At 40.8% G+C, this 24,910-nt stretch overlaps 2 protein-coding genes across 13 annotated transcripts in view; one reads left to right on the top strand and one right to left on the bottom strand.

Moving 5' to 3' along the window:
* CAMSAP2 (calmodulin regulated spectrin associated protein family member 2) overlaps positions 1-1,626 on the bottom strand; it is a 75,855-nt gene extending 74,229 nt beyond the window's left edge. For 2 of the 4 annotated variants that reach the window (XM_031595835.2, XM_090146183.1), the window contains exon 1: positions 1,044-1,625. In XM_031595835.2, the coding sequence (XP_031451695.1) occupies positions 1,044-1,182 (139 nt within the window). In that variant the 5' untranslated portion in view covers positions 1,183-1,625. Of the gene's footprint in view, positions 1-1,043 lie in introns of all 4 variants that reach the window. The other 2 variants (XM_090146182.1, XM_031595834.2) reach the window with 2 other exon arrangements.
* Positions 1,627-1,839: 213 nt separating this feature from the next.
* On the top strand, positions 1,840-24,588 carry DDX59 (DEAD-box helicase 59). Of its 9 annotated transcripts, none has more exons than XM_090146173.1 (9): positions 1,862-1,936; positions 6,287-6,365; positions 17,340-18,165; positions 20,272-20,439; positions 20,977-21,066; positions 21,452-21,703; positions 22,489-22,641; positions 23,091-23,219; positions 24,262-24,588. In XM_090146173.1, the coding sequence occupies exons 3-9, from the start codon at positions 17,344-17,346 to the stop codon at positions 24,523-24,525; spliced, it is 1,878 nt and encodes a 625-aa protein (XP_090002299.1). In that variant the 5' UTR covers positions 1,862-1,936; positions 6,287-6,365; positions 17,340-17,343; the 3' UTR covers positions 24,526-24,588. The 9 variants fall into 9 exon arrangements, with proteins under 9 accessions (XP_031451693.2, XP_090002299.1, XP_090002298.1 ...); XM_090146172.1 differs by lacking the exon at positions 1,862-1,936 and adding an exon at positions 2,135-4,506; XM_031595829.2 differs by lacking the exon at positions 1,862-1,936 and adding an exon at positions 2,135-5,140.
* Positions 24,589-24,910: the final 322 nt, after the last annotated feature.

Below are 24,910 nucleotides of genomic sequence, written 5' to 3'. Positions count from 1 at the left end.
GCAATTTTTAATATGAAAACAATACTTTGATTTCTTACATGATGAATATGCATTTTTGTTCAATAGCCACTACAAACGTAGTAAAACCGCACTAGGTTCAGTCACGTTGAAACTACCAGCTTTTTGCAATCCCCACATCGAATGCCACTATTTCCCAGAAACACCACGAAGGTACACCTTAAACCTTGCTGAAATACATTAAACAGTACTCTGGCCTAAATGCAAAAGCTTGAAAGCTCCATTAGAAAGAACCTTTTCCTGTTATTCGATACAGAATAAGTGTAAAGATACTGATGGCTAACATCGAAGCCAGCTTTTAAAGAAAATCTCTATTTTTAATCCCAAAAAATTGAACCATTCACCTACTACAGCTGTAAAAGAAAAGCAACAAAAAACAACTTGGTAAATTTCCAAGATGTCTCCCTCAGAAGACCTCTGTAAGTGTGATATTCCTCAATGAAGAACACCATTTCAAGTATCGAATAATAGCTCTGGTATTCCACGGTCCAGGGTGTCAAAGCAGCACCAGTGACGCCTCCCGGAGGGATGACAATCACTGCCATTTATGCTCGCAGACAGGAAGGGTGAGCCTGCCGCGCTCTGCAGGCCGAGAACTGGCATTAAACGCTTTTCTCCCCAATCCTTCTTACTGCTTAACCACCCCAACGGCTACGGGCTGCTGCCACACGTCAGAACCACAGCACACATCCCTTTCCACTGCTTGCCCCTAACTCAGCCCTCAGAAGGACAAACACGGATTGCTGGTGGCCTTGTTTTGCCTTCTAGAAAAGCGCGACCCTGAGAGGAAAACAAAACAAAACACAATCTAGAGAGCTCAACTCCTAAAATAAGACTATATTACCTCTAAAGCGCAAAACAGCGGCAACAACAAGTCTCAAGGACAGATGAGCGCTACCCGACGAAGCCCACAGGTAACAAAGCACAGCAGCGGGGTGAGGAGCAGCGCCGCAGCCCCCCGGCCCGGGCAGGGCCCGCAGCCCCGGGCAGCCGCATCAAAGGAGGAGAGAAGAGACACCGCCTACCTGTCCCGAAGGCTTTGGCCACCAGCCAGGCGAGATTACAGGCGATTTTCGCTCGGGAAAAATCATAATGGTCGAAGGGCTTGATGGCAGGAACAATGAAAGTCTTCTTCATCTCCTTGGCGTCCGCGGCATCCCCCATCTTCCCACGGGACCCTCGGCAATCCGAACTTACATGGTTCCTCCTCCTCGTCCCGCGGCCGGGCGGCACAGCCGCGGCACGGCGGGAGCAGCTGAGGCGGCGCGGTGCCGGAGCAGCGCGGGCCCAGCTGTCCGCTCCGGGGCCGCCGCCTCCCGCCTTCCTCCACACAGGAATGCGGCGGAGCCCGGCGTCCTCCTCCTCCTCCTCCTCCTCCGGCCCTTTGTCTCCCCGCGCTCACGCCGCCGCCCCCCGCAGCCTGAAAGCCGGCCCTGGCGGCCTCGGCCCCCGCTGCCCGGTGGAATCCCTCCGGCGGGGGCCGCGCGCCTCGGGAGCGGCCGGCCGTGCCCCCAGCCGCCGCAGGCCGGGACGCGGCCCTTCCCGGCACCGAGATGTCAAAACGCCGGGCAGCGGTTTCCGGGCGCCGCGCGGCCCGCCTCGCCCCGCCGACGGAACAATGCGGGCCGGGAGCGGTGCCCGCCCGCCGCCAACCCCCCGCCCGGGCGCTGCCCCCACGGCTCGGCCCCGCGCTCCCTCAGACGCCGCCGCTGCGGCGGTGCGCCCGCAGCTGCCGCACCGGACGGGAGACGCGCTGCCGCGCATGCGCCGACGCCGCCACAGCCGCCGCCGCCGCCTGCTCGCTCGGGGCGGGGCGGGAACGCGCGGTCACGTGGGCGCGCATCCCGCAGGGGCGGTTCTGGCGCCGGGCCGAGCCCGCGCCTCGGGCGGAGGCGGCGGGGCGGAGCGCTGCCCGGCGGTAAGGGGCTGCTCGGCGGGGTCCGGCGGCGAGGAAACGAAAAGAAAGAAAAGGGCGGCAGCTGCCGGCCGCGGGGCCTGCCCGCCCTCCTCGCGGCGGGGCGGGAGGGGCTTCTCTGCCGCGGCTCCGAGCGGGGAAGGGCTTGGCCGAGCGGGGCGCGCTGCCGAGGGGGCCGCGGGTTCCTCAGGGCCGCGCTGCGGGCTCTGCGTGACGGAGCGCGGGCGGGCGGGGAGCGGCGCGGGCCGGAGCGCTTCGCCCTGCTGCACCGGGGCCCTGCTCGCTCCGAGCCCTAGGGGCCGCTCCGGCCGGCAGCGAGCGGCACTGGCTGGCGCAGCCTGAGCCAGAAACTCAGAGGAATTCACGTAATGCTGGCTGCGGGCGGTTACGTCTTCGCGTTTAAACTGGACTTCGCATCTCGCTGCGTTACGTGTGCTTCTGGCACGTACCGCGCGCGGCAGGGCTGGGAGGCATCCCGGTTTCGCTGACAGGAGCCGGCTGGAATTCCCGCGGTAGGAAATGGGAAGAACCCGTGTGCGGGCGTGGCACTGCAAAGTACTCCGTATGCATGAGAAGTACAGGCTGAACTTTCAGCAGCTCAAGTCAAACCTGTACTTGCGTTCTTTCCTCAGGTTTTTTTTTTTTATATGCCTCAGAAGTTATGTGACACTTAAAAATTCGTTTATGTTGTTTTTCACATTGCTTCTAGAAAGGTAACTTAACTCGTCGTGTAAGTAGCAACACACACTTGGAAAGCAGGAGCTTTTAAAACCCTAAATGATCAGACCCGGAAGAAAACAACATACTCCCAAGCTTCAGCTCATTTGATTCTTGTGTGACTAAGGAAACACCTGGAAATCAGAATGACTTTCAGGGAAACATTGTTTGCAAAAACTTGAAGGCCATCACTTCAGTATGATGGGTATGGACCCACTTCAAGAGTTCATAAGATCACCAAGTAAACACTACCAAAAAAAATGCTTTTTTTCCCCCCTTTACAAAATGCTTCATAATCCCAATAAGGAGGGATAGCTATGTTTAATGGCCTGGATTTGTTATTTGTTTTAATTCACTTGCACAACACATGTACCTATACTATATTATACACTAAGAATATAGTGGCCTTCAACCCAAACCGGTAAAAAGCTGTTCTTCTAAAATAATGTAGGCCTGAGTCCCTCCTTCCTTCAGATTGATAAAACATTAAAAACAAGTTTATCTTGTTTTAGAACAACTGAAAGCAGAGACCATTGTGGATAGGAATATACGGAGACTACCACCATTCTAAATCTAAATGTGAAAGTTTGTATGGGTCAGTGAAACCTATTCAGATTCACAGAAGGAACTCTAAAAATGCTGTGCCATTGTAACTGTAATAGAAATGGTTTTTTTAACTTGCTCAGTGCTCTTAAAAGTTAATACATGAATATAAGGCATCTGAGAGTAAAAAAGAAAACATCACTAGTAGTTGCTTGTGCCAGGTTTACTTTTGCAAACATGCCTATGTGTGAGGTTGCTCACTAAATTGTCAGAGGTATCAGCAGTCAACATAGAAAGTGATTTAAGGTCACTTTAATTGTCCAGAAGAGATAAACAGAGAAGAAGCAGTGAGGGCTCATCTTCTGCTCTGCTTATTCACTTTAAAATACTTGAGTAGCAATGAACTCTTCTGTACACTATCTTTCTGTTGCAAAGTATTTTATGATTTAAAGTTTATTCCAGGTGAAAGGACAAAGTATTAAGAACTAAAACAGGTAGGTCCCAGAGGATTTTTTTGTTTTCCTTTCCTCTCACTCCCTGTACCCTGTATTAGAAACCCACTTGACTAGTTTCCTCCTCTAGCTATGCCATAGACCTGATCCTTCACTGCCATCTGCTTGGTCACTTGCACAGTGGTTGTACAGTCTGTAGTCAGTGTGAGGCAACAGTGCCACATATGACCATGAAGTTAAGAATAATGGTGTGGGAGAAGGTTGTTGCCAGTAGTCATAACCTTGGGAGAGTGTGGAACAAACCTCAATCAACAGTTTTAAACCTGTTTCCTAACTTGTTTCAGGATTCTTGCACCTTCCAAAAAAGCTTTGTCTGTGATAGATTTTCTTAGACTAAACTGAGGCTAGCACTAGAGAGTGATTAGGCTCAAGTAGTATCTCATGCATAATTTCTTATATGATAAGTGTTTTAAATGGGCAATATCAGCTAGTGATAACTGGTTTGTGACTTACCTAATATGATAGTTTAAACATAGCAGTTAACCAGAACTACTCCAGCACATAACACTTCAGCCCTGCTATTGAAAAAAGTCTGAAAATAACACCATGGGGATGTTATCTTGAACTACTACTCTAGCATTTCTCTGTGTAAAACTCTCTTACCTTCTTTTCTTTCTCTTCTCCAGAAATTTGAGTGGTCAGGATAGAAATAGCTATAGTAAGAGATATGCTCTGTGTCTAGCAAAGGTACTGCGCACAGCTTAGCATGCCACAGATCAAGGAGTAGCCACATCCCACCACACTCCTTAATGACAATGCTTGCTGACTTCAGGAAGCTTTAGCAGATATCAGATTGAAAAGGTGATCTTCAGAGGACTCTGAAAAAGATATAAACGTAAAGACAACTTCTGAAATGAAATCCCTGTTATACTAACCTTTTAGTATTGCTTCACAGGTAACAGTAAAACCTTTCAGATAGCGAGAGCTAGGAAAGTACATTTTCTAACAGATTAACTGGCATGTTTGTTTGAATTATTAAGATTATTTAATACCATTACTGATGTATTTATGTAATGGTGTAACACAATAGAAAGCTCAACTATAACAGCATAGTAGCAAAGTCCTAGGCAAAGGAAAGTGAAGAAAAACCCAAATGAAGCAGCCAAAACAAAAGAAAAAAAAAGGTGCTTACCCTTAGAAGGCCTCAAGTATGAAGGAATTACTAACAAAACTCTCTTACATCCACTGCCAACCTTTAAATGAGATCTGGGATGGGGTGGGTTCTGGCTCCGCCCCTTCTGGTCACTCAGCTGCACTGCATGCACCTGTGCTTTCCTGGGTTGGCCCTGCCTTCCCACCAGGTGCTCAATCACTGCTTCAAGCTGTGATTTAGCATTTCTGCTACAGTATATATGCAGTTTCTGTAAGCTGTGGATTTTTCCAAGGCGTGGTTTTATGGGGGGGGGTGTTTTTCCTGTTTCTGGATGATACAAAAGTATGGGAATGATTTTGTAGTTTCTGTGTTTCAAGTTCCGTTAATTTGGACTCCCAAGGGAAGTTTTCAGTTTGGTTAGTTTGTTGCCCTTTTGGCCCTTTTGTCTTTTTTTCTCTGGTTAGTTTGGTGCTTTTTTCTAAGTTTTGTTTTTTTTTTCCTTTTTTTTTTTTTTCTGTTTGTTTTCTATGTTGGCAGCTTTTCAAATTCTGTCCATCTCTTAGAATTGTACATTTGTCAGGTATTTTTAGGTGGCTCTTTTTTCTGTGTAACATTCTGTAAGTTCACTGTTTTCTCTTTGATGTAGCTTTACACTTAAGTTTTCTATATATCTTATGTCTTTTATTGTGCACTTTAAAACATTTGAAATAGGCATTGTCCTCTTTCAGTAAGAGAGGTCTATCTTTCTCATGGCATGCATCCCCAATTTTCTGAGGAAAATCCTAAGCGTGATTTTATGGATGTTACCTTAAAGTCTTGAGCAACTTACCTACCCTGTAAAATCAGATTACGGTGGGGAATTTACTTTCAGAACTGCTTTGTACAGAAATAAAATGCAATGTTATTGTCGTATAGCTGTTAAATGATACTTTATTTGTATTGTAGTTCAGAGCAAAATGGATGACTCTAGTTTTTGAATTGTGTATTCAGGTGTAAGAAGTTTAAACTGGTTATTAGGAGTTTTTCATAGGCTGAATAAGAGCTAACTGCGCAGTTTTTCCTGCTGTGTTATATTCCATTGAAGTGGCTGGCCATTTTGTTGGTTTTCTTTTTTTCCACTCTGCTTCTATATCTGCAGAAGCACATGAAAGCTCGTAAGAGGTCATTTGTTGGAGGCATGCTCTTGTTTATTGGTTGAACGTGAATAGGCTTCAGTTTTCCATCTTTTGGCTCTGCTTTCAGTTTCCAGTGAAGCCCATGTATGTCTGAATGAGACCAGCAGTCAGAAGGAGAGAATGCTCCCTTAGGACAGGAAAATTCTTGTGCCCTTTGAATGCATCAGAGTTACTTTTTAGAAGGGATTGTAGTAAAGGCGGTGCAGAAAAAAAAGTAAAGCAAATAGCATAGGAACTTCCTAATAGAGCTTTTAAATTCTCTGTTTTCTTCAGACATTGTCATCTAATTTTTTTTATTTTTATTTTTTGGCAGTTTCTCAGCTTCCCTTAACTTGTAGAGAAATTGTGTTATTGAGGAACTACGATGATTACTTCAGGACACAGGGACACAGGTACAAATAGCTGGCACCCTGTTTCTAAAGTAGCCATGGGAAGTGTGCTTCAGAAAGAGGTGTGTTGTATCCCTGCATCTACACATACTAACCCTTGATGTTATTGGAGATTTTGATGATGTATACATAATGAAATAATCTTAATCTGAGTACCTAGAATTCTGCTGCATTTAATTCTCTTCTGCCATCACTTAATTCATTCATTTTTTCAAAGCAGCTTTAAAGATGTGTACCTTACAGTTAGTTTGAAAATATTTTTAATATCTCAAAACAAATAGGATATCTAAGCCTCATGTAGAACAACTAGATTTAAAGACACCCCTATTTCAATATATATTAGAAACATGGTAAGAACAACAATTATTTTAATAGTTGACTCAAATGAAATGTATGTATATTAGTAATAAAAACTTGGCAACAAAGATTTTTAAGGATAACCGTCTGTGTAGTTCCATTTTAAATCTCTGCCACTAAAGATATGAGTGAATTTAATTGTGTTTATAATTGTTTTTCTGGATCAAGGGTGCCTTGCCAAAAATGTGTTTTTGAAGAAATAACTTGGATGATTTCTTTCTTCTAGAACATCTCAAGAGAGACATTAACTGCAAAAAAAAGTATTCATCTCTCTGGTTGTTCTGTTGTCACTTGTTTATTCTTTGCTGCTATGGTTAGGCTTCATGTAATCGCTTCATCTGCCAATCAACAGTTCTGGATGCTGATGTCCTCATTTGTCATACTCCAACTTGACTGCTTTTCTGGTACCTAATGTCCTTCACTTTGTTTCCAGCAGGTTGGGAAATTGATAGTGGCGTGAGTAGGTACTTTTATAGTAGCTATTCACTTTTCAAGCAGGCACATAAAAGTCATGTTTTCTTGAATTCAGTACAAAAGAGTTGCTTTGTCATGTCTTTCACACTGCTGTGTACGGTTAGATTTTTTTTTAAGTACTGTCAGTAGTAGTTTGCTGTTACTTTGCTGTTTTCTTAAGACTTCTGTATTATTTCTGCTTTTCCTTCTGTTGTTTCCCTTGTACCCACCCAGCAGCATGCAGCCCCTGGCATCTTAAAGCACATCCAGTCACATGATTCCCATATTGCTTTTGGTCTGTGATTTTGTGGCAGCATCTACTGTGAAGTGTTTCGTAAATTATTTTTTTATTTATCTGAATAATCATATTTTTAAGGAGGTTTTGACCTCATCCTTCCTATGGCACCTATTGAATTTTATTGGAAATGGCTAGAATTACAAATTTGTGCTGCACATCTAATCCTATATCCTAGTCAGTTATTGCAGTCACTAATCTAGGCCTTCTCCTGCTGAAGCATATGCTGGTTCTAATAGGATTTTCCTCATTTAAGAATTGCAGAGCTCTTTGTCCCTTCTATTAGTATCAATTATGCTTCTCTACTTGACATCTTTTTTAAATCTGTGTGTGACTGTTGCCCTATATTATGCAAATATTACCATGTAGTAATTTTTGTCCACTATCTTTAGAACTTTTCTATCTAAAAAGTTATAGATAACTTTTTTTGGTCTGTCATCAGCTGGTCTGCCCTGCTATGTATGAACTGGTTCCTCCTCAGCTGCCCTTAAATCACAAGTGGCTGGGTTACCTTGTTGCCACATGTTGTGAGTTGAAGCACAGGGCATTTTCTCAGCCTTCTCACCCAGGTAGGGGGCAGTGGTCGTTTCACTTGTCAGCACAAAGAATGGGAGTGACAGTCAGAATCAAGGGTGTCAGAAACAGAGCTTTCTCTTCTTGTTAGCCAGTATAGTTGAATGAAGATGAAGGAAGGGGGCAAGCAGGCTGAAACTTGCTTTCTAAAGAAGATTTGAGCCCTTGTGATAACTGCTCTGGGAGACATCTGAGCCAGACAAAGAACATGTGGGACGCTTACTTCTGCACAGATCTTCATAATCCCTCACCCAGGCTTTGTCTTAGCAGACACAGTGCAGTCCTTAAAGGTGATAATTTACTAAATGAATGAAGCAGCAGCCTGGGTGAGAGTGTGCCTGTAGGCATTACACTGAATCAAGGGAATTGTTATATGATGCAACAGAAGTAATCCCTGGAAATAAGGACTAGAAAGGGGAGTTGAAACCTATTGGTTTTCCTTTGGCAACTCTTGTCTGTGGCAAGCTCTTTTCTGCTTTCCTCCTGTGTTTAACTGAAAGGAAGCAATTGCCTGATTGGAGAATGTAAGATAACAAAACAGATATTGCAATAAACTCCTGTGTTGATGCGGATCCAGCTTGTTCAATTGAGTGAGTAGTTCACTATTCATAATACTGGAATTGGGCACTTGAGTCTCTGACCTGGCTTGCAGTGTTCTCTTTTAGGAAGAGCAGCAACTCGTAGTCACCAGAAAAAAGGAATGAGGGAAACAAAAACCAGCTCAATAAGAAAGTGTATCCAAGGCATAGGGCAAACTGCAACATCGTCCTTTTACCTCCAAGTACTGCAGTATGCAGTACTGTGCTAGAATAATTAGGAGTATTATTTGACTTCTCTGAGGGAAGAGATGAACTGGAGATGGGACACCTAAGAACAAAGAGATCAAAAATAAGAATTGTAAACATGTTGTTGTATTGGGTTCTAGTTAGGGATCAGTGGAAATGTAGAACAAAGTGATGAATGACCTCACTTCAGAGTCAAGATTACAGTGTTTTAGATACTGTAATGGTAGGCAAGCAGTAGCAAATAAGGCTTTCATATTATTACATTGCTCTGATTTCATTACTTAAGAGTCCTGCAGAAATAGCCTCGCTGCTGCTAGAGAGCAGGTTTCCTGTGTATCAACAGACGATTAAGAGCCATCTGCATGGAGATGCACTTCTGCTGTCTCTTTAATCACTGAAGACATACATGCTTCCCAGGGCCAACTCCCTCTTATAACCACTGACTGTGTTTGTGGCTTCTTGCAGAACAGACAGGGTTGGTAATAGAGAAGCCTTTTGTTTTTGCTCTGAGTCCCACTGATCTGGTAGGCTCTCTTTGTTCTTACTCTCTCTTGTCTGTCTAGCCACACTTTTTCCTTGTTCAGGTTGAATAGTGCAGTAATGCTCTATTTTCAAGTATTTAAATCAGTAATGTCAGGGAGAGCTGTTCCTCTGCAGCTGTAGTGTACTCTGAAGCAGAACAGAATGAGAATGAGAGCCATGGCTTTACTTCATTTCACAGAGTCCTCAAGAATGATGCAACATGTCTAGCAATTATCCCCTTATATATCTAACATGTTTGGCTGAATTGCAAATAATCTCAGAGGAGCTGTTATTTCATATGTCTACTTAGATTTAATTTGCACAAAACTGTAAGGTAGGTAAAGGTGTTCTGGGGACTAGTGTGCTGCAGGCAAAGTCCACTGAGGGGGAAAAAAACAAATTAGTCAAGAAAATGAACAGAATTATTTCTTTGTTCCTCTGTGTCGTGGTATTTTCTGGCTGTTTCTTCAAGAATGTCCCTGGCAATGATCCTGTCAGATAGATTCATTTGAACAGCCAAGTTCATTTATAATTGATTGGTATATTTCTGTTGTCTCTTAGTTTTGAATTGTTGGGAGGTTTCTTCCTCTTAGACACAAGCCTAAGCCACCAGCTTTCCACAGCTCTTCTCAGTGCTCAGGTAATTGTAGCCTTCTGGCTTCTTTATGAGTGGCCTTTTCCTGGAAGAGAGTTTTCCTTAGCTGGAGCTTTTGTCTCATTGTTACATGATGCTACATGTAACAGTCTAATTTGTGCGTATCTTACTAGTTGCAACGTGAAACAATATTGCTTTGGCAAGAAACTCTACAGAATGACCTTGTTCTAATGGATCCTGTGCCAAAAAAAAAAAAAAAAAGGAAGCTGGAAAACTGGAAATGGACGTTTGCATGGCTCAAAATTGTTAATCATTTGGTTTAAACAAAGCCAAGCCAGACCATTTTCATGTGAACTTTCTAAGTTGGCGTTTTATAAGACTGCTGTTATTTTGCCAGCTTTTTCCCAACCTATCCTTATAGCCAAGTCAGCTGCTTTGTCTTAAGAATTAGCACAGATTTAATCCACTGGGTTGTTTAGCAGGTAGAATCCCCAAGTCCTTCATATGGATTTCATACAGCTTTTCCTAGAAGGGAAATACATCTCAGTAGAGACGTGAGCATAGAGCACAAAATTTGCCATTGATATCAGAATTCTTTGGACTTATTAAATATCCAAAAGGTTAGAATTTAATACCCAAAAGGTTAGAAAATGTATAATGAACTAGAGTGCAAATAGCTGATGATAATTTTTTCAAGGTAACAACTAAAAATCTATGAAATGCTAAATTGCTTATCTTATTTAGTGTAGACTGAATTTATTCTGAAATTTAGAAGTATATTTTAAAACCTGAAATCTGAATTCTTCTGAACCAGACATTATTATGCTGGATTTTTTTTTTACAGCCAAGTTACAAATCCCAGAAAAATAAGGCTTGCATGGCAAGTTCTTGGCAGATCTTTCTTGGAACAGCACAAACAAAACTGCTTAACAAGGAGGCATTCATTATTTCTGTCTTGCTACCCTCTGGTATTAGAGTCACCAGCTGTAAGGTTACTGGCATTTTCTTTGAATCTTTCTAACAGAAAGCATAGGGGAGCAGTCATTCAAGTGTGGTAGTGAGAGATAGGCTGCATTTGTTAAGCTTGCTTTCTTTTTTAATAGCTATTGTGCTTTATCAAGCCGAGCTAATGCACTGACAGTGTGTTCCCATAGTGAACAATGTTTAGGAAACCTGCTAAATTTCAGAAGGATAAATCTGTTGTTTCATCTTTAGAGGTCTGTGATCATGGAACTCACGATTAAATAATAGGGAATTTGGTGCCATGAGGCATGGGAAGTGGAGTGTTGTCTGCTTATGTTTGTAACTGCTAGCTGATAAATACTGCAAATGGTTCATTGAAGAAAAAGCTTAAGAGAATCTTAAAGGATTTATATTTTCTTGAACATTTAGTGATATGTTCTCATCTCTTTGGGTTGTCTTATATAGTTGCTGTTTATTGGTATTTTCACTTACTCAGTGTTTTCAGGGCCTCAGTTTGATCACACCTTAACAGTACTTGCTGTTCTGTGTAGCCTAAAAGAACATTATCCTTTATGCAATAAAAAATAATTGCACATACTGAGTTTAGCTATATCCCATAAGAGAAAAATATTTCTGATTTATCTATTCATATTTAATAATCTTTCTTGCAGAGCTATGCAATAACTACACTTGTGCAATAAATTAATGCAACATACAGTATTTGGTACATTGCCAATCCCTGACTGATCAGAGGACTCAAGCCATGTTCTGAGTGTCTTCCACTTTTAAGTGGGTGGGAGTTCTTATGAACTTAGGAGGTCATGGATTGGAAGCTGTTTTCAGATGAGTTATTTCTACTACTTATGCTTGGTTTTGAGGGGATATTCCTAACTACTCTGCTGGTACCATGAAGTACTGATTTGGCTGGAATTGAACTAGGAGCACAGTTGTTTTGTCTAAGCTGAGTTTCTTAGAAGAATGTAAATAAAAGCAACTGGAGAAACCTGTAGTGAGAGCCAAGCTTTGAAATGGTAAGCATTCAGAGGTGGACTGTTAAGGCCTAGAGCAAGTTTATTTTGGGATTTACACAGACTTGGTCATCTCCTTGTTTACCCAGTCCATCTTCAAACTGATCCACAGGGCTTTAGTATTCATGGATTGGAGTATAGACTAAAGCCTTTCATTCTCTCCTGTACTTGGCACTTTATGCTGGGAGGGAGTTGCAACTTGAAGACTTACTATTTAGTCCTGTTATTCTGCCATTCTTAAATCTGTGCTTTTGTATCTCTGTAGGAGGACTGTTGCATGTTTATCTTCCAGTAGCATTTGCCTGGGAAGGCAGTTCATTTTTGTCATGAGTGAATATCCAAGTGCAAGGATAAAGTTAATTAAAATGTATGATCAGATTAATAGTAATTCTTGAAGGGGAAAAAAAAAAAAAAGCAAGTACTAGAATTTTAAGATCTATTTTCACAGATTTACATAAGTAGTTTTTAACTCCATAAAATCTGAGCAGCGTATCAGTTTTGTAATGACTTGATTGTAGTGTTTTTATCCATACTGAAACATATACAGAAAAATAAAGTAGTTCTTTATAAAGAGTCAAAGGGCCGAAACTGAAGTTATGGTTAAATGGTATAGTAACTAATTTCTAGAACTAGCAGTACCATGTAATACTGTCTGTCCAGTGCACAATCATTTCATTTCAAATTTCAGTGCAGTAGCTTTCTATTGATAGCTTCTATTTGAGTTAGCTGTTGTCCACACTGATGCAGCCAGCATCAACACTTGATTTTGACTAATAAACAGTGTTTATTGTTTATTCTTACTAATAGGTCAGAAATGTAATTGTGCTAAGACCAGATACAGATCACTTCTTTACCACATGTCGTTTGCTACAGCTAATGAAAACCATGGCCTCGCAGGTGATGGAGGAAAAAAACCCAAACCAGCAGAACTCTGGGCTGTAGCAAATGGTGGTACATTCTTTAGTGGGGAGGAACTGGCAGGAGACTTTAGCCTCATATTTTAACTTTCCAAGATGATAAGATTTGGAGTTTATGAAAATATATATATATATATATTGGGGGGGTGGGAAGGGGAAGGAGTGTTAGGTGTAGCAAAAGTGGTCATCTCATTCTTTTCTCTATGTAAGGAAAGCAAACAGGGAAGAAGTACTTTTAGAGGAGGAACAGTAAAATTTCTGTATGCATTTTGGATTTAAATGAAAGTTTTTTTTAAAGTATTGCCTTTTGAACTCTGATACATTTTTTTGTTAAAACTTTGTGTACAAATGTTCCACTCAGTAATGAGGTATCTACATTGCATTACAGCTCCTGTGGAAAAGGATGTTAGCTGAAGGTGTGACTTCATTTTGGTAAACTACATCACAATTTTTTTTTTATCCTCTGTTTTGCTTATCAGTCACAGCCTTTTTTAGCATATGACAAAGATCTCTGCTAGGAAAATTAATACCAAATAAGTCACAGGACTGTAAAATGAATGTCAGATCTTCGGAGTGAGTCAGTGGAAAAAATTATCCACAAATTGTATTTTTTTAGGTAAACTATTAAGAGTGTATTGAATACTTTGTGGACAGAATGACATTTCAGGAACTTAAAATTCTGTATGCTGGAACTCAGAGCAGCAGTGAAGGCTGACATAAAGGAACTTTTTGGGACTTGACTCGTGGAGCTGTGTAGCCACCAAGTCAGCCAATAGCAGTAAGTGCAAGTGTTGGAAGGCTCCTCTATTTTGCAGCAGCTTCCAGTGGCTTCTAAAGCCAGAGGTAGCAGCTGGCAGTGGTGTAACACACAGCAAACACAGGTCGTCTGACAAGCTGGAACTTTTAATTTTTCTTGTCTCTTGTGTATTCTCTTCTTCTCCCATCCATTTGTGTGGGATCCCGTAAGGGGAAGAATGCAGGTTTAATTTCAGTGGGAGTTTAATCTTGTTTTTTGGAATGGGTGCCCATCTCATACAGCAATAAACCAGCCTTATTTGTTGTTACATAAATCTAAATAGCAAAGTGGTAAGCAGCTTTCAAATGTAATGATTTGAGGTCCTTACAGAAAGCACAATAGAATAATGTGAAAGGTGAGTTTTTTTGGCTTTTGTGGAATACTTCTATGGGTGTGTGTTAATGAAGCAGCTGCATTGTGGAAAATTAACATTTTGGGCATGTAGTACCATAATTATAAAATAATTACTTAAAGAACTGTATTCTAATATTTGGATCTTGGACATTAGTAGAGGAAAAATAATTGATCACAGAAAAAACAGTGAATGCAAATATCAGAAATAGGTGATATCCCTGTTTCTTTTCTGACATGGCATGGAAAGATGAAGATATTCTGTACCTGTAGGAATTTGGCACTTAATGCCAGAGCTCAGGATTGGATTTATTTGTGTTTTTTATAAACTAAAAACAACAAACAAACCCACAACTCAGTAATACTCTTAAGCATTTAGGTTTAATTAGATTTTTATTAATTCAAATTTTACCACAGATTTCTGCAGAAAGAAACATCAACCAATATCTCATTGGAATGTGGCTCTCCAAAGAATAAATGCTCAGGAAGCCCGAGTCATCTTTTGTTGATTATTTGCAACAACCTTAGGAGTTGCCTGTTTACTGTCTGGCCTCAGAATAAACACAGTGTGTTCAATGTCTGTATGAAATCAGGACAATTGATATGAATGTTAGCAGAATTGACTAGTTAAGGGTTAGCCACATTATCTGTTTTTAGATTATCTGCATTTTTCCTGTGTGGTTCCTTTAAGGTTGTAATTCAGAAACCAGTGGGGTCATTGACTGTCATTGACTGAGTTGTTTGTTCAAAGAACTGTTCTTCAAGTGAGCTTCAGCTCAGAGCTGCTGATTACTGCCTCACATACAAATCTGCAAAGTGTCTTCCAAATCCTTCAATATGAAAGAAACAGAAAGTTATTTAACTTTTTTGTAGCATCAGGTGGAGCAGGTATGGGGCCAATCTCTGAGTAAATGTGCTTTGATTTCTGTGTCACTGAATGGAAAGACATCCTCCCTCCCTTCCCAATAAGCAGATATTCTGGTAACTCCACATATAGGTGTGGTGAAGTGCTCTTTTGCTCTTTTTTTTTTTTTTAAATTTGGCCAATTAAAAAAAAAATAGAATAAATATATTGCTCTTTATGAATTATGACATTAACGACTGCAATTAAGGCCGTGGAATTCCTTATTTCAGAATAATGCTACATATGGAATAACTCAATGTGCATCCTATAGCATAAAGAAAATCCCAATCTCTGATCTATTATTTGGAGGCACACTTTAATTCTCGGACGTGTGAGAACTGACACTTGCCACTGGAGGGAGCGATGTGTCAGGTTCCACTTCTACTCAAATTTGAGTCCATTGTCGGTACACTGTCAACCTACACTGGGGGCTCACCCCACGTGGAAAATTCAGACTTGGCGTGAGGATATTTTGGCTACGAAGGAAATGTGAAGCGTTTTGGACTCTTACCCTTTGGGATGTATTTGTTAATGAAACCCTCTGTGGAACCCAAGAAGCCAGACCGGTTGCGAGGTGCCTGCAGGCTGTGTTGTAGTGCCGTGTAGCTAACAGGGCTCACTGAGGCAGGTATGGTGCAGAGCTGTGTGCTGCTGTCACACGCTCTTTGGAATGCTCCTGATACCATCACTGGTGCAGCGTGCCTAACACTTGTTTCTTCTGAACAGGGATTTTGGTCTTCTGATGTAATCCAGTCTTGCATCACTGAATTATTTACTGTTCGTGAGTGAAGTGAAAAGTTGGTTCATGCTGTGGGAGGTGATAAAATGTGGGGCAAAATAGCTGCTGGTAACCTGCGGGCAGGAATCCAAGGTGCTACGCTTGGTTTTGGTGGGTTTGATACAGACACCATGGATCAGCATGGGAAAATGTTTCTTGTGTCATTTAAAATAGATCAAGAAGTGGAGGACTTCAATATCAACATTAATACTTTAATATTAATAATGACTATTAATAATTGTATTACCAATTATAATTAGCAATACTCGAGTATTAATAATTTAAGCGGAATTAACTTCAGTATTATTCTATTGCTGGTACCTTCATCAGTCTAACAGAAGCGGGTATAAATTTAATTGCTGGAATGATTTGTTGTGGTAAATCTGTTAGTATGCAGTAATTCTTTGGCCTGTGTGTGTTTGTGTGCACTGCTGCATTCAGTGATTTATAAAATCCAACAAAATTTGTGCATCTGCGAAGTGATTAAAAAAAACAAGTCAGTGCGTAACAAGGAAGTGTTAATTACTAGCCATTACTAATGGGCTCAGTATTGGAGGAGGAAGGAGGGAAGGTACAATGTGTTCTGGAGGACCTGCGGTGCCTTGAGGCTACAGCAGCCTTGGCGCTTCTAGCAAGCAACTCTCCCACGCACCGCCTTATTTGTGGTCTTAGGCAGTACTTCTATTCTGGGAGCACTCCGGTGGTCTGCCTTGTGCTGAAAACCGGGAGCGGCGCGCACGCAGCGAGCGGGGCCCCGCAGGGCGCCGGTGCCGCCGGCCGCGGCTGCAGCTCGCCTCCTGCCGGTGACGCGCGCCGTCGGGAAGGCGGGGAGCGGCTGCGGGACGCTCGGCCTTCCCGGCCGCGCACGGCCGTGGCGCGGAGCTGCTTCCCGGCAGCGGGGCTCACGCCGTGCTGCGTGGCGGGACACGGCTTGAGGCGGCGTCTGAAAGTTAATTCTGCCCTTTTGCGCAATGTGTCACGTTCTGGTCTTCTCCGTGGCGATATTAAAGCGATGTGAACTGTTTAGGATCCACCGTGTGCCTTTTGCTTACTGGAATGGAAGTAATTTCCTGGATTGCTGCACGCGAACATTGCTACCGCCGTGCCCTCGCGTGTGCAGGACATGGGTAAATAGCGAGTTAGGAACGTATGTAGCGTGCCCCGCGCCTCCATTAGGTGCAGTAATAGCACGTCTGTCTCGCGTGTGCGAGCCTTGCTGTGCGCTCGGGGCGTAAAGCGCCGCCGGGGCGCCAGCCGCACGGCCCGGCCTCCGGAACGAAGCCGGGCGGCGAGGCGGCAGCGGCTCCACGCGGCCGTCCCTTCCCGAGCCTCGGGCCCGGCTCCTCCAGCCGAGCGGGAACCCGGCCGCTCTCCTTTCTCTCGCCGCGCACCGCCGCACGCCCGAAGCTCCCCGTCTCCCTTCCGCTCAGCCCGTCCCGGGCCGCCATTTTGAGAGCGGGGCTGTGAGCTGGGGCCGCACGGGGCCCGAGGGGGGCGGCGGCGGCGAGCCGGGCGGTCCGCTGGCCTGTGCCGGCGTTGCTACCGAGGTAATTTTTGAGAGGGGGCGGCTTTTGTGTCTTTATTGGGGCTGGGTTTCCGGGTTGGAAATTTCCTCGTCTCTGTACTTCTCTCTAATGGCTGTTTCCTTTCTGCTGTACAGAAGCATGTTTTTGCCAAGGTCTGTTAAAGTCAAGAGGAGTGCTGGTGAGGACAAAAGCTGTACGGCCAAGAAAAATAAATTGTCTTCTGGAGGGTCTTCGTTAGAGGACAACGCTGAGTTCCAAGACGATAAACCAGCTAGAACAGAATCTTCCACTTCAAAACGTGACTCAGATGAAGTTGTGCAGTGCACGGAGCCCATCGCTATTTCTTCTGATCTTGGTGTTCCTGACCCATCTTTAGGAAAAGACAACCAAAGTACCACTGGAGATAGCTCTTCAGAAGAACCCATAAAGTCCTTCAGCAAATCCCAGCGTTGGGCGGAACCTGGAGAACCTGTGTGTGTTGTCTGTGGTCGCTATGGAGAGTATATATGTGATAAAACAGATGAAGATGTTTGCAGCTTGGAATGTAAAGCCAAACACCTTCTACAAATTCAAGAAAAGGAGGAAAAACTAAAATCTGATCACCTCGCACAAGGAGAATCTCAAGAAGAAACTCACCTCCTTAATACACCTTCTTTCTATAAAGATCACTCCTTTATTTTAGGTTTGCGAGATGAGCAGGTTGAGAACCTTAAACTGCAGTTAGGTATTGCAATCCAGGGCCAGCAAGTTCCAAGACCTATTATAGAGTTTGAACATTGTGGTTTTCCTGAAACTTTAAACAGTAATTTAAAGAATTCTGGCTATGAAGTCCCAACTCCCATCCAAATGCAAATGATCCCTGTTGGACTGTTAGGGAGGGATATTTTGGCTAGTGCAGACACGGGCTCAGGAAAAACAGCAGCCTTCCTACTCCCTGTTATTATGAAGGTTTTGAATGAGGTAATAAAGTGGTGTTTGTTTTGAGAAAGTGATGTGCAACTTTGTCTCCAAGATTTTCAGTATAATTGAGAATGCAATTGCAGTCGTCTTTATTTTAAGTCATTTATTTATTTGATTGAACATTGGTTCTTTGTGGGGGACGGCTGTTGATTATTTTGCACTTTGAATGCTAAATCATCTCCATTAGTATTATGTAACATACGGTTTCTATTTGTTAAGAAAGGTAGCTAAATTCTGAGGTAAACTTCCTATATGACAGAAAATGATTTCACATGTTTTGCAAGTAGTAGTTGCTAGATCTTGAAGTATCAGGTGAGTGAAAGATTTTGACATTGGTATGATTTCCTGGGGTAATCTCAGGTGGAACATGGTTGACTGACCATCAAACAACTACAGGAGTTTCAGGTTGTACGATTCTTCAAATCCTGACACTATACAAGCAGCTTCTTGCAGTGTCAGTGGGGAGAAAGCAGTTAAGAAAATCTTTACTTCAGAAGGATGTGAATGTATGATGAGAAATAATGGCAAATAGTATTCTATACCTCGTGCATCAGCTCCATATTGCTTTAGTGGCTATAATCAAGAAGATTTTGAAATGTGAAAATTTCAGATCTGATTCCATGTGATATTTTACACTGCTTATGTGTCTTTCCTGTAGAAAGATAGATACATGTATATATATTTCAACTGAATAGTCTAAAGATTATTTAAGTAACTCTTAATCTTCCAAGTACTGTAGCACAGGGGGTTATACAGGAGCATTATAGAGGAGCAGTGCTATTATACTCTGGTGTCTCTTCTGCCTGGCTATCCTCAAAGTCTGCAAGGCAGTTGTATGTGTATAGTAACATGCACAAAATCACAGTCTCAATGAATATTATTTCACTACATAAACTCTTTTGTTTTCTATCTTAAGCATACTTTACTAGTTAACATACGTAAAAAGTATTTTCTTTAAAATAATTTTCATTTTAATGTAACAGAGAAATGATACATTAAGAACGTAAGGGAAATGTGGTTATAAGGTAATGTTTGACATTTCCTGGCTTAGATACTTCTAATTGTAGTGGTAAGTTTTCAGTTGTTTTCATTTTGGCAAGCATTCAACTTAACCAAGTCCTTCTGGACTGTGTAATTCCCCTGAAGATACAGTAGGAAAGGAACCATTTCATGGTGTTGGTCATTTGTAAATATTCCAGTTAAGGAACAGAAAGAAACAGATACTACCCAAAAAAGTTATGTGAAATTGCAGTATAGTACGTGTGAGAACCTTGTTTATTTGATGAGGGATGTACTCAGTGATCTGTGATTAATATCAGTGAAATAGTGCATCTTGGAGCTAGACCGTAATTCTGCCTTTGCTTTTTTTTCTCATTGTCCTGTTTTACTTTATATTTTTTTTACTTTGTTACTATGTATTAATTGTGTTTGAGAAAATGTTGTCTGAGAGGAATTGCTGTACTGTAATTTTGTGTTTTCTAGATTTGCAGGAGGAGATGATAATTTGACGATCCTTAAATAAGGAACAAAAAGATGTTTGAAGACAGTAGCAATTTTGTATTTAGTCTCTGGTTGGCTGATTACAAGTGGATGAGAGGGGATTTTGTTTTGAAGTTTTCAGAGATGTTTTTGCTCTATGGTTGTCCTATCAGTATTTGTCTTCTCTGTCTAATACTTATTGATTTGCTTCGTCACAGTGGTGTCTAAGATGATAAGGAGAAATATTAAGTTCCTGTGATATCAAGACTTCCAAAATCTCTCTAGATTTAGCTAGCATCCTGTGTTGAGTTCACATGGAATTTATTCTAAATTCTTTTGTAACTTCAGTTGCAATAACTAAAATACAAAAATAACAAAACAAAAAACACCACTTGGATTCCTCTCTGGGCCTTTTTTTCTTTCTTTCTTTTTTCTGTTGTTGCCAGGGATCCTTTTTCTACCTTCCTTCTTCAGATAGAAAGGGCATTAGCTGTCTAACTATATCCATAGTAGCTCCACTACATATTTTGTATTTCAGTATTGGGAAAGGTAGTCTTGAAAGCTTTTTACCTAAACAATGAAGTAGTTCTGTGTTCAACAGATTTCTTACCTCCCCTTTCTCTGTAGACAGAAACTCCGTCAGCCCTTATTCTGGCACCAACAAGAGAGTTAGCAATTCAGATAGAAAGACAAGCTAAAGAACTCATGGCTGGTTTACCAAACATGAGAACAGTTCTCCTGGTAGGAGGTTTACCACTGCCACCACAGCTTCATCGTCTCAAGCAAAGTGTCAAGGTAAGGACTGCAGTGTGCAAAGGTGCTCTGGAGAGTTGTTTTCACAACATTTGCAGAAAAGAAAAATGTGATTATTGACGTATCTGTACATGCACAGGTGCGGAATTTTTCCTGAGTATGTGTAAGCTACTGAAATAATTGTTAGCTTTTGAAAATTTTACAGTAATAATTCTTTACATTTTACTTCTGATTGAATGTAGTAAAGATAGTTGTTGCTTTGGAAAGGATCACACGTAATATTGCTATTTTCAATAGTGAAACGTGCCATTTTTGTAGACAGAGTTGTAAGTAAGGTCAAAAATAGTTCTTTTTTTTTAATACAGTTTAGATTAGTATTTAGATGTTTCCAATAGAGTACTAAGAAGCTCATTTCCTTTTGAAGCTTCGTAATTAAGTTACCTAGGAAAACAGAGGTTTATTTGAACATAAGTAGTTTCAGTAATTATCACCATTCTCATCTCGGTGCTGTAACTTCATAGTTTTTTTCCAGAATGTTCTCTCTTTTAACAGATTTTTTATCTTTTTATCTTTCGTCAGGTAATAATAGCAACACCTGGAAGACTTCTAGAGATTTTAAGGCAAAGTTCTGTACAATTGCATGGCATAAAAATTGTAGTAGTGGATGAAGTAAGTTTGTTAATTCTCAAGGCTATATTGTATGTACAGAGATCCTTGTAGAGGGTCATTTGGGTATATTATCAAATGATTATACACATAGAATGTTCACTATAAAGATGAAATGTATTTGTTAGGAGAAAATTTCACCTCTAACGATTTGAGATGTTTGAACAATGCATACTATATTGACTATAAAAGACTTACATATCTGACAGCTACTCGACCACTGTGAACCAGTTATTTTTAATTTTCCTATATAACTTCTAACTGAAGTTTCTAGTGCATTGGGATTATTACACACCAATCATATGCATCATGGCTCATCTTTCTTTTCAAGTTCAGGCTTATGCTGTTTATTGAGAAATCTGATACAGATACAATATTTTTTACTTAGGTGGATACTCTGTTAAAAATGGGTTTCCAGCAGCAAGTGTTGGATATTTTGGAAGACATCTCTCATGATCATCAAACTATACTGGTGTCAGCCACAATTCCACTGGGTATCGAACACTTAGCAAATCAGCTTCTGCACAATTTTGTAAGAATAACAATTGGAGAAAAGAACCTACCATGTTCCAATGTGCGCCAGATTATTTTGTGGGTAGAAGAACCATCTAAAAAGAAGAAACTGTTTGAAATACTAAATGTAAGTGCAATGTTGTTCTCATAAGACATTTTTAAAAGTTCGTGTGCTTTCACAAAGCTCTGTCAGGTTCTCATCTTTGATTCTGATCTGTACATTGTGAAGAAGCGGGGTGATGTTGAGCATGCAACCGCACTGTTTCAGCTGTGCAGCAGCAGACTACATTCCTGTTCTTAGAACTAAGTTAAAAATCATCATTTTGGTATTTTTGGTGATTTGCAGAATGGCACCCTGAAGATTTGTATTGATTATCTGTGCGTGGTGGAAGAACAGGATTTCTTAAAACTGTCATAACTGCTTTATGGCCAGGAGTTGTTTGTCATTTTAAAGGTCATTAGAAAACAAAGTGAGAAAGCTAATTTAGTTCTTTCTTGAATTCTCTTCATATGAATATTACAGGCCTTAATTACTTATGTGTACTTTAGGAATACAGAAGGGATGGAAGGGGGGAGTCTTGACTTAGGTTATGCAAGAAATAAATAAGGACATAAGAACTTGAAGAAATTCAGAAGTGTAATGTAAATTTTTTTTCAAGAAAGCTTCCTACTTGTAAAATGTGCATGTTATTGAGATAAACTTGAGTTCTGAACTTACAAATTATGTTTATGATGTATAAAATTGTGCTGATGGCTGCTGTCTTGTGGCTTCTTATCTGGAATTTAAGAATATTTACCCATCTGGAAGAGATATTACCACTAGAGACATTCAGCATCAAAGATCAAATCAGAGGTATTGATGATGAGCAGCAAGCTGTGGTACCTTCTTATATAAACTGTTCCATTTTACAGGATAAGAAACTTTTCAAGCCTCCAGTGTTGGTATTTGTGGACTGCAAGCTAGGAGCAGATCTCCTGAGTGATGCTGTTCATAAGATTACAGGATTACAATGTACATCTATGCATTCTGAAAAATCTCAGGTGGAAAGGACAGCCATATTACAGGTTTGTGCCTCCTAACATTTTTAGGTTCTTGATAGATAGAAAATGGCTTTTTGTTTAATGGCTTAATTAGATCACAGTTCACTGTTTTTCTGTGATTAAATATGGAGTATTTCTGGGGGAAAAGAGGAGAGAGGTGTGGGACCAGGTAAAATTACAGATGAGGTTATTTTAAGTGCAGATAAATACTGGACACTATTTCCTAGGTTATTTGCTTTGAAACAATAATTTAAATATGCATTTCACCTTAATTGATGCTTTTATAAGTAAAATGTTGGTTCTGGTCTCTCTTTTGCTCTTTGGAAGTAATACTCCTATTTAAATCAAAAATACGAGGGATCTTTCCATCTTCTGTAATAGAATAAACACGTTGGCCATTGTTACATCCAACATAAGATTTCATGTTTGAAAAGCAGATAAATAAAAAAATAATTATTTTCTTCCCCTGTCAGGGATTACTTCAAGAGAAGTATGAAGTGATAGTAAGTACTGGAGTCCTTGGACGAGGACTTGACCTTGTCAATGTCAAACTGGTCGTAAATTTTGATATGCCTTCAAGTATGGATGAATATGTACATCAGGTAAAAAATAAAATACTCTGTCATTTGTTTAAATATTATTTTGAAAGTATACTGAAATATGACATCCACTTACGGAAATACTGTCTCTTACATGAAGAGATTGAGGGAGATGGACTTGTTTAGGCTGGAGAAGAGAAGGTTTAAGGTAGAATTAATTGCTGTGATAATGGATGATTACAAAGCAGATGGAACCAAACTGTTCTTGGAGATTTGCTGTGAAAGGCTAAGAAACAATGGATCACAACTTGCTGCAAGGGAAATTCTGACCATAAAAAAGGGGAAGGTCATTTTCATGGACAGTGTGTTAAGGCAGTGGAACAAGCTGCTCAGAGTGGTTGTGGAACCTTTGTCCTTGGGAACATTCACAAGTCAGCAGGACAAGGCCCTGAGCAACTTGATCAAAATTTGGTTAGCCTTGTTTGGGATGGGAGTTTGGACTGGGTGGCTTCCAGAAGTCCTTCTAACCTCAATTATTTCATGTTACTAACTGCAGTACACCGCTTTATTTTTTGATGATTTTTTTCAGCAAGTAGTCAATAAATAACAGAACTGTGCTGGTGCTAAAATACTATTTCTTTCTGTAATTAGAGAATCTTTTTAGACTCTTTTCTAATTTTTGAGCACTTTAGATGACACAGAAATCATTTTGTCACGAGAACATTGCGAGTACAGAGCTTTTATTATGATAACACTTGCACGTATTGTACAGAAAACAAGATACTTGTATGTGGTGTTGCTGTAGCATTTGAAAAGCTAGGATTCTGTGGTTCTATGAAGTCTCTCTGTTAGTGTTGGATTGCTGGTATGTCCTGTAAGCAAGTGGTAATTTTTCATGCATTTAAATTAAAGCTTCTGATCAGTGTATCCCAAATCTAGGAAGCGTATTGAATTTTTGTGTGTAGGGGATAAGATGAAGATATTTCATTTACATAAGTTCCTGAGTACCTATCTGTTTTATATCAGAAAATAAGGAGATATGAGGAAATCGTACTTGATATTAAACTGAGCTTTAATAACTTAAACTGAGATGTTGCGTTTTCAGGTTGGAAGAGCAGGGAGGCTGGGTCACAGTGGAACTGCAATTACTTTTATCAATAACAACAGCAAGAAACTCTTCTGGGATGTTGTGAAGAGGGTAAAACCAACAGGCACTATTCTTCCCCCGCAGCTGCTTAATTCCCCATATCTTCATGACCAAAAGAGAAGGGAGCAGCAGAGACTTAAACAATTAGAAAATAGCCTTGTAACAGGGGACAACATTATGGACATCATTAAAAAACATGACAAAAATAATTCTCTGAGGTAATGAAGATAAAGCAAACTTTGTAATTATTATGAAAGTGTGATAAAAATAAATGTGCAATTTTCATGTCTGTCTATATTTCCTTTTTTTTTTTTAAACAAAACCTATGTTTTTCTAAGTCTCATTTCTATCTCATCTTCTGCAATACCTGGCAATTAGTATAACTTCATACTAGCAAAATGAGATAAACCAAGTAAGTTAAGGAAGAAATCAGTTTTTTTTTTTTTTTTTTTTTCCTGAAACGTTATGGTTGTTAATACTTAAGTGGATGGTATCTATTTGCTACTCATTTGTGTGTAACTCTTGCCTTTCTCTGGCATTAGTTTTCATCCAGGAAACCAGACCAGAGCTGTGGAAATGGCGTTACTTAGAGCAGTGGTAGCAAATG

The sequence above is a fragment of the Phasianus colchicus genome, chromosome 9 (assembly GCF_987193195.1).
Source record: "Phasianus colchicus chromosome 9, bPhaCol1.hap1.1, whole genome shotgun sequence".
Taxonomy (NCBI): Eukaryota; Metazoa; Chordata; class Aves; order Galliformes; family Phasianidae; genus Phasianus; species Phasianus colchicus.
The sequence above is the reverse complement of the archived record's forward strand: the minus strand, read 5'-3'. Positions and strand labels throughout refer to the sequence as shown.